At 40.0% G+C, this 8,601-nt stretch overlaps 1 protein-coding gene across 1 annotated transcript; it reads left to right on the forward strand.

Annotated features, from left to right (window-relative positions):
• Positions 1–2,328: 2,328 nt before the first annotated feature.
• On the forward strand, positions 2,329–3,649 carry LOC135626338 (LOB domain-containing protein 40-like). Its single transcript, XM_065131567.1, has 2 exons — positions 2,329–2,728; positions 2,820–3,649. Exons 1-2 carry the CDS (start codon positions 2,539–2,541, stop codon positions 3,440–3,442), a joined length of 813 nt encoding a protein of 270 aa, XP_064987639.1. The 5' UTR covers positions 2,329–2,538; the 3' UTR covers positions 3,443–3,649.
• The last annotated feature ends 4,952 nt before the right edge of the window (positions 3,650–8,601 follow it).

Below are 8,601 nucleotides of genomic sequence, written 5' to 3' on the forward strand. Positions count from 1 at the left end.
TGGAAGGGTGTTCAGAATATAGTGCACCAAGAAGGATTCTGACATATTAACCTCAAGTTTCTTAAGTTGAGCCGCAATATCTCGCATTTGCATTATGTGCTCACGCACACCCTTTATGTTGGTGAGTCTAAGGGATGAAAATTTCATAATAATGGTACTTGCTAGTGCCTTATCCGAAGTGACGGATTGTTCATCAATAGCTTTTAGTAAGTCTCGGACATTTTCATGCTGGTCAATAGAACCACGTATGCCAGCAGTCATCTTAGTTTTGATAAACATCACGCTGAGCCGATTGGATCGCTCCCATCGCTCATATAACATGATCTCAGTTGGAGTGTTGGTATTAGTGACTATAGGTGGTTCGTCTTTCCTGATAGCATAATCGATATCCATCCACCCTAAATGAAGGAGAACCCTCTCCTTCCATATCTTATAGTTATCATCACCATTAGGTTCATGAATATCACATCGAATATCAGAGAAATTAACAGTTTGAGAAACTACATAAAATCAAACATGCTTATGTCAAAATTTGAAGCTTAATAGACTAAATTACATGTTTTACCAATGTGAAACATGCAAAAAATATGAATCTCATGACATAAAAATTGTCTATCGGCTAAATTCTTAATTCAAATAGATTCATATGGTCTTTATGATAAAACTATCGAATTATATTCCAATTCATAATCTTATGGGTAAATTATGAAAATAATATGATATTTTATCCTGATTAATTATATTAAATATAATAAAAGATCCTATGGGATAACAATTATTATATAAAATATAATCAGTCACAATATGATGTCTAATTATTTATATGATCCTTATTTTAACTTTATATATAATTTTAATTAATTAAGGATGTTGTGGCTAATTCTTAATTAATTAAGATTATATAGATCACTAGACATTTTAAACATAAAAAATTTGCTCATAAGCATAATTTAATATAACTAAATATGCATACATAATATGAGCATTTTACCAACTAAAATGTTGAAAATGATATTTCCTTATGATTTTCAATAAAAATATATCAAGAAGTTTCCAAGAAGAAACCAAAATCAAATCATTTTCATGGCATAAAAAATGAAAACTCTTTCGTATCAAGGCAGAGGTCAAAAGGCTTTGATACCAAATGTAAGAAATCACTGAAACCAACTTATGTTTCTAAATCATTATAATATAAACATAATAAAAACTGATGCGGAAACAAAATAGCGTACCTCCAGCTATTGTCGCTAAGAATTTCTACAGATGTTTCTTCTTGAACTTTGGTACTTCTCGGCTCAGAACTCTCGCTTTAGATGGTGTAGGAAAGCCTTTCGCTTCAAAGAAATGATTAAGCCCAAGACCAAATTTCTTATATATATAGATGTTCTCTCATCAAGAACATTTATTATCACCAAATCATAACGTTCAAGAATTAATTCAAATTTGTAACGTTTGGACAATAATTAAGAACTTTAATTATATTAAATATTTAATTTAATAATAATGATTTCATGTATAAAGAATAAAAAAATTAAAATCATTTAAATTCCTGATAATGAATTATGAATGATAATGAGAACAGTTATATTATTATTAAATTAAATATTTAATAAAAACGGTTACAGTCCATTCCCACGGTCAAGAGTGTGTAGTCAAGCTAGATTATGCATGTATCTTAGGAAAGAAAGGAAAGATTGGAGGACGCGTGATAGGGTGGTCAGGGGAGCGTTAGGATGAGCATGACAACACAAAACCGCTTGACTCGCGTCGCCCCTCTGCGGCGCCCACAGTCACGCCCCGAAACCACAAACCTCCTCTTGTGTCACTTCCACAAAACCAGGAGTGTCAACAGCGAGCGAGAGAGAGAGAGAGAGAGAGAGAGAGAGGTGACTTTTCGTTATCTTTTACTTTCCTCTCTGTGACATTGGCTCCATCTGTAAGAGAGAGAGAGAGAGGGGGGGGAGGGGGTGGACAGAAAATGAGTTGTGCTGCTTTTTATCTCTTCTAACCCTCTCTCTCTCTCTCTCTCTCTCTCTCTCGCTCTGGAACTTTCCATCTTTTTTGTGGCTGGGGGCGTTCCAGGTTCTATGCGGCGATACCGACGCAGGGGGTCGTGAGCCGAACGTGGATGCCACGCGCTGAGATGCCATTCACGCCGGATTTGGACCCGTTTCCACGCCTTGCATCCTGCGTCGCCACGTCTCTTCCTTTGTTTCCGGTGCGTGAGAGAGAGGCATCGGGTGCGGTGGTGGATTCCCAGCTCCAATGGACGCGGAGACGTAAGAGTGCGGAAAGCACGCGGACGGCAGCCCGCTGCTTTCTTTATTTTTCGTGTAATGTGCACCGAACCTGCTTTCCTACTGTGGAAACCACTGGCCAAAACCCAATGCCTCTCCCTCCTATATATTCCTCCTTCTACGCCCTTCTCTCTCCTGCAGTCATATCAACCTCCCCTCCTCCCTCCCCATCTCTCCTTCAGCCGGTTGAGAGTGGTTCGATCACACTGCAGCTGCAGGGTAGCGGAAGATAGATAGCAGCATGAGGATGAGCTGTAACGGGTGCAGGGTGCTGCGCAAAGGGTGCAGCGATGACTGCAGCATCCGGCCATGCCTTGAGTGGATCAGGAACCCGGAGTCGCAGGCCAATGCCACCGTCTTCCTCGCCAAGTTCTACGGCCGCGCCGGCCTCATGAACCTCATCAACGCCGGCCCCGAACACCTCCGCCCTGGTAACCCACACACCCGCGTCCGACGCCTCGTCTTCTTGATAACGTCTTGTCTCCATGCTGATTCGTCGTTGTGGTTCGTGCTTTGGAGCAGCTATATTCCGATCCCTACTCTACGAGGCGTGCGGGCGGATCGTGAACCCAATCTATGGTTCTGTCGGGCTGCTGTGGTCCGGCAGCTGGCAGCTCTGCCAGGCCGCTATGGAGTCGGTGCTCAAGGGTTCTCCCATCGTTCAAATCCCTTCCGAGGCCGCCGCGGCCACGCCGGTGCCGCCGCTCAAGGCCTACGACATTCGCCACGTCGCCAAGGACGCCGAGCTCCACAAGGTCAACAACAACCGGACACGGTTCAAGCGGCCCGGCGCCAAGCCGCACCCTTCGCCGACCGCACCGGTCGAGCCCGCCGAGCAGCCAGAGCCCGCTGGGGCCGACCTCAGCCACGAGTCGGCCGCCAGCCACGCGTCCCAGCCCAACGCTGGCGGCAGCGGCGGGGACGGTGACGGCAGGGAGAACGAGAGCGTGTTCTCGGCGGATGCAGCGTCGCACGTGAGCCAGGCCGAGGAGGGCGAGGTGGGGTTGGAGCTCACCCTCGGGCTGGAGCCCGGGCTGAGGCCCGACCGCGCGATCCGGCCGGCGGGGGACTCTCGGTGCGACGTCAGCCGCTTGAATGCGGACACGTGCAAGGTCGACCTTTGCCTGCAGCTGTCTGTGGCGTAAAAAGGGAAGCTTTCAGCACCAGGATGAGACGGAGACAACGCGAATGAAAGTTTTGATGTTCTTGAGACGTCATTTAATGAACTAAACGTAATCAATCACAATTATCTCCCGCCTTTCCTCTCTTTTCATCTGCTTCCTTCTTTGCTCCTTGTAGTGTAGTTTCCTCACTTTTACATAAGAAATCGAGTTCAGAATCTTGCGGTCTAACTGTTAAGGATTTTATCTGTTAGATTAGCTGATACTTTCAAAAATACGTTTGATAAGTTTTTGAATCTTAAACATTTGATAATTCGATAAGTAAATTTGAAATATTATCATCAGATTAATGATTCAGAAGGTACGAACTTTGATCCAACACTAACTTGCTTATTAACGCGTGTAAACAAATGATGAACAGATGACTCAATTTATGATCTTTCCAATTGGCATATTTATAATAAGAAAAAAAACGAAACATGCTATATAAGCGCGGGAGAGAGAGAAAGAGAGCGCGCAAGATTGTCCTTCGTGAATTGGGAGGAGTATGGGGAGTGGATAGATTTGGAAAAGGCTGGCATGGGGGGAGGGTGGATTAATTTGGAAGCAGCGGCGACCTAGGATTACCCTTCTATGGCTCATCAGAAAGGCGACTGGCGACATACGAGGAACGGTGGGGAAGACACAGCAGAACAACGGGCGACTGGATGACAACAAAAAGCTTGGAACTCGATACAGTATCATGCTATCATTACTGACCAGTGTGCGACCTGAAGACTTTAAAGAGGAGAGGCTCATAAAAAGGTTCACCGCTGTGTCAGGGATAAGGAGGAGACTGCAGTGGGGTGTGTGTGGATAAGGAAGAGAGCTTGCTGTAGCTAAGGACAAAAATGATGGTCTCAAGGCTCTTCGGGAACGGGACTCCTTTTCCACCCCCGTCGAACCTCTTTCTGACGTCCATTTACGTTGGTGTGCTTCCGAACGGTGAATTCATCCACTGTTTGTTTGGACTGTTGTATTGGCAACTTCAATTGTTAGGGTTTCACGGTGACTCTTCACATCCAATCCATCATTTGCTTGTTTCTGAACAACTCTATTGTTTTTCTAATAGCAAGTGGCAAATGATGTCGGTACCACTGGACTGCAAACCAAGGGGAGCAGTCAATGGAATGTCTCGTGATTTGGCCATCAGTTTCTGAAAGCAGCATGCTTGTTTGAAACCATCTCTGGCCAGAACACTGTTCCAGGAAAACCTGGGGAATGAGCAGTGCAAAGGAACATGGAAAAGCTAGCAGCCTCCACTTGTTGACACTGTAGGCGACAGTGACTGCACCATTTATCGTTCATGGACAAGTTGCACCAAGGCAGCGCAGGTAGCAGAAATCTATGGCAATCTTGGTTCTGTATCCTATAAATCATTCTGCAAATTGTGATGAAACAATCAACCGACACATTCGTTCCTTACAGAGCCAAAAATTCATGTGGTATATTGTCTAGATAATAGCAAATAACCAAGTGCTAAATGATCACATCTCCTGGTTTCCTGCATAGTTCCCATCTGTGCAAAGCATCTCTCTTGAAGCAGTAGGTGTAAGTTGACAAAAAAATACTGTAGTAATATGTTGGTCTTATCTTCCAAACGTTCCTTCTTACAGTAGAAACTTGGGAAATGAGACTTTGCTCTCGTTCCTTTCTTTCCCAACTTGTTTACACCAACTTGCAAAATTGCTATCAACTTAATTTTGATGCAGCTTTCGGTGGAATGTGAGATTCCTATTAGGCATTCCAAGAAAAATGAACTAAGAGATGATATATATACTAGCATTACTACAATACTTGTCCAAACATCAACATTACGAAGGACAAACACTGCAAATACTTGAATTTTCTTTACCAAGAAACAGAAGTATTATGTGAATTCCTAATTCGATTAGGATGTGACCTAAGACATGACTTGCACCCTGATAGGTTGAGGATAGGACTGAATGATTCTGGTAATATGATGAACTTGGCAGCAGTAATAAACAGTATCTGAAGCAACTAAACAGAAACAGACAATCAAACAATGTTTTTGTTTTGATGCACTTGGCAAATTTAGTAACCTAGATTTGGTATCCTAGGATAATTATAATATTGATGTTTGAGTATATTAATGCTTCAGGTAGCATATGAATCCACAAGTCCAGATGTGTAGGATAAAAACTATGATATTGTGGATCCAACTTTTGCTTGCTTTGTTGCTTGTTAGATTATAATACTGACAACTTTATCTTTCCTTCCATATTACTGTATCAACCTTGTAGAACATTATAGAAGAAGTTTCTTAATCATGTTATTCCTCGCTTTAATTAATGGCGTGTGCCAGCCACATTTCATCTCTTTGTGATCTTTAGAAAACTTGGCTTATATATTATACAATCTTAACAAAATCAAGATCCAAAATTTGGGAGGGTAAAGTGATCATTCAACCTTCCTACACAACAGGCAAACTATGTTTGGGGGGTTCATCTACCTCTGCTAATGAATTAGCTTGCAACTTGTCTGTGATTGAGCACTCACCAAGAGTTTGTGCATAAAGAATGCCAAGTTGCCATCTCTCACCTACAAGCATTTAGCTCAGTCTCATTGTTTTATCTCCTTGAGGAGAATTTTCTTTTCCATTGACGTTCTTCCATGATGCAAGTTGGAAGTTCTTTACAGCCACCAACATGCTGCCCTACTTCTAGGTGCACTGCACAAGGGCTTTGTTAGTTTCTCTAGGACATGGGCATGAGAGGTGCACATGAATTTAGGGTTTTTCGACACATATTGTAGCAACAAGTGGCAGATGAGATGCTTCGATGGCAAATAACCAATTGGCACTTGTCAGCCATGTCTGCAAAGTGCCAGCAAGGTATCGATGGGTCTTTTCAAGTGCGAAATATTACGAATCTAAACCTAATCCAATCTAACATGTTGATGTTTTGGAGGAGGAGCCATAGAAATGACCAATAATAGAAGTATTTTTCATTTTGATGCCTAGTTTGATCATGTACCTAACCCATAAATGTTAGAAGTGTTGTGGATATAGCTATGCTTGGGTAATGTCACTAGCAAGATTCTTTGAGGGAGATGAGTGATACAATGTACCACCAAATTTATTGGGTCAAAAGATGCATAGGGGAACTTTATGCCAACTTGATATAGATTAATTTTTCCTACCTTAAGAAAGAAATATTGTGCTGACAAAGCAACATAAAAAATAGCAGGCAATTAGGTATTGTTCATCATAATTTTGATTGTAACATGTCTTTATATCTACAAGATATAATAGCTTTGTCCGGCCAGTTCATCAATCATAAACTTAATTGGATTCGTTGAAGACTCAGATTCCCTACATCAGCACGGTGATAATTTAGCGAGTCATATATTACATAAGTAACAAGTTATGTATTCGACCACCACAAAGTCATTCAAAATCTATGTAAAACCTAAAATTGAACCTCCCACTTGATAAAAAACTGTTGGATTTCAATCACTATATTTTCAGGGGAGAAGTCCCCTAAGCCATCAGCATAGTCCCATTTGCATAAATTAATTGATAGAGATTGTATATCCATCTATATGTTCAATATTAATAGTGAATTATCCACGCTATATTTGTTCAGTGAAAATATCTCTTAAACCACAACAAAGATTGACATCATTGGTCGACTAATTAAAACAGTCAATGCTTACTAATATATTTATGTTCCACACTTGCTATTTAATTAAGTTTGATCTTTAATGGCACTAGTCCAAGATATAGATAACATTCAAATTATATTTCGAAAATAGAAATAATGATCCTTAAGATCCCTCAGAAGTTAGGATTTCCTATGTTGCATCACTGCCTCATTTCACAGGATAAAAAAAATCCTTCTAATATGAGATGACCATGGCACATTATGGTAGCCAAATCATATTGCCACATCATGTATCTTCTTCTTCTTCTTCTTCTACTATTCCTCTTCTCGTCTACCCTCTTCACATACCAAAGGGGACTCACAAGAAGGACATTCTTTATGACATTGAGGTCGTCATTATCATCATCAGGCAACAAAAGGGGTCGCCCATCTAGGTGACAATGACAATGGAGAGGAAAAAGAGGGTGAGTTTGCACTAGTCAAATCACCATGTATTGTGTGGTAAGGTAATCTAGAAATTATGTTATATAACACTTGCAAATTACAACCTCAATCACATTGGCATTCTTATCCAAGGCCTGTTACGAAAAAAGAATTGGACAAAAGTTTTTATACAAGTAAAAGAAATTACTATTAAAACTATCAAATTGCTTTTGTTCCCACCAGTCCAATGGATTGTTTTTGGATAGTTCCTATACATCAATGCAAATGAGATGACATTCCAATATTATGTCTGTTTATGGAAGTTTAATAACTTCTAAAAGAAATACGACAACAGTTCTTGTATGTTATCCATCAAAAGATTCTTTGCCTAAAACTTAAGAGTCAATAAATGGATAATGAAGCCTAGCAATGTCAAACACATTTACATACTGAACAAGTTCAACATAAAAGAAAAGAAGTAATTACATCATTGATCTCTGTACTATATCAAGATATTCATCGAGTGTGTGTGTGTGTATAAATGATAATTGTTTATTCTATTTTGTCCCTATATTTTAATTTCTTGAAGCAATAGTCTATCAGTTGTTAAGTTTAACTGCATGGCTAACTCTAATGTTTGATCACATTAAAGTATATTCCATCTAAGTTTTTTTCTTTTGATATCTTTACCCTAAGTTACTTAGCTAAGTAATAATCAAACATATATTATAGTTATTTTCTTGTAATTATCTAGTGTTATGGAGATACCGATAGTGTTTGTCTTTTTCAAATCTCTTAAACTATAGGGACTTCAATTTTGTGAGAAATATCAATGGTATTTAATTTGTGTATACATATCCTAGTATAGTATTGTGGGAATTTCATAAGGATGTATGATCATATAAACATTAGATGAATACCATATTGTAATCATCATAAGGACCTTATTAAAATATGTATATTGATCTTTAAGTAGGAAACATATCCTAATTAACGAAGTTGTGAAAACAATCCAAGGACGAATATTTCTTTTTTGCTTGAAGTTACAAAAGCAATCCAAGAATACCAGTCCTTACTATCAAGATGAGTGATAAG

The sequence above is a fragment of the Musa acuminata genome, chromosome BXJ2-11 (assembly GCF_036884655.1).
Source record: "Musa acuminata AAA Group cultivar baxijiao chromosome BXJ2-11, Cavendish_Baxijiao_AAA, whole genome shotgun sequence".
NCBI classification, from domain to species: Eukaryota; Viridiplantae; Streptophyta; class Magnoliopsida; order Zingiberales; family Musaceae; genus Musa; species Musa acuminata.

Coding starts and splice junctions, on each gene's coding strand:
- LOC135626338 (XM_065131567.1), top strand. CDS start 2,539: ATGAGGATGAGCTGTAACGGGTGCAGGGTGCTGCGCAAAGGGTGCAGC. Junction 2,729..2,819: donor CCCCGAACACCTCCGCCCTG/GTAACCCACACA, acceptor GCTTTGGAGCAG/CTATATTCCGATCCCTACTC.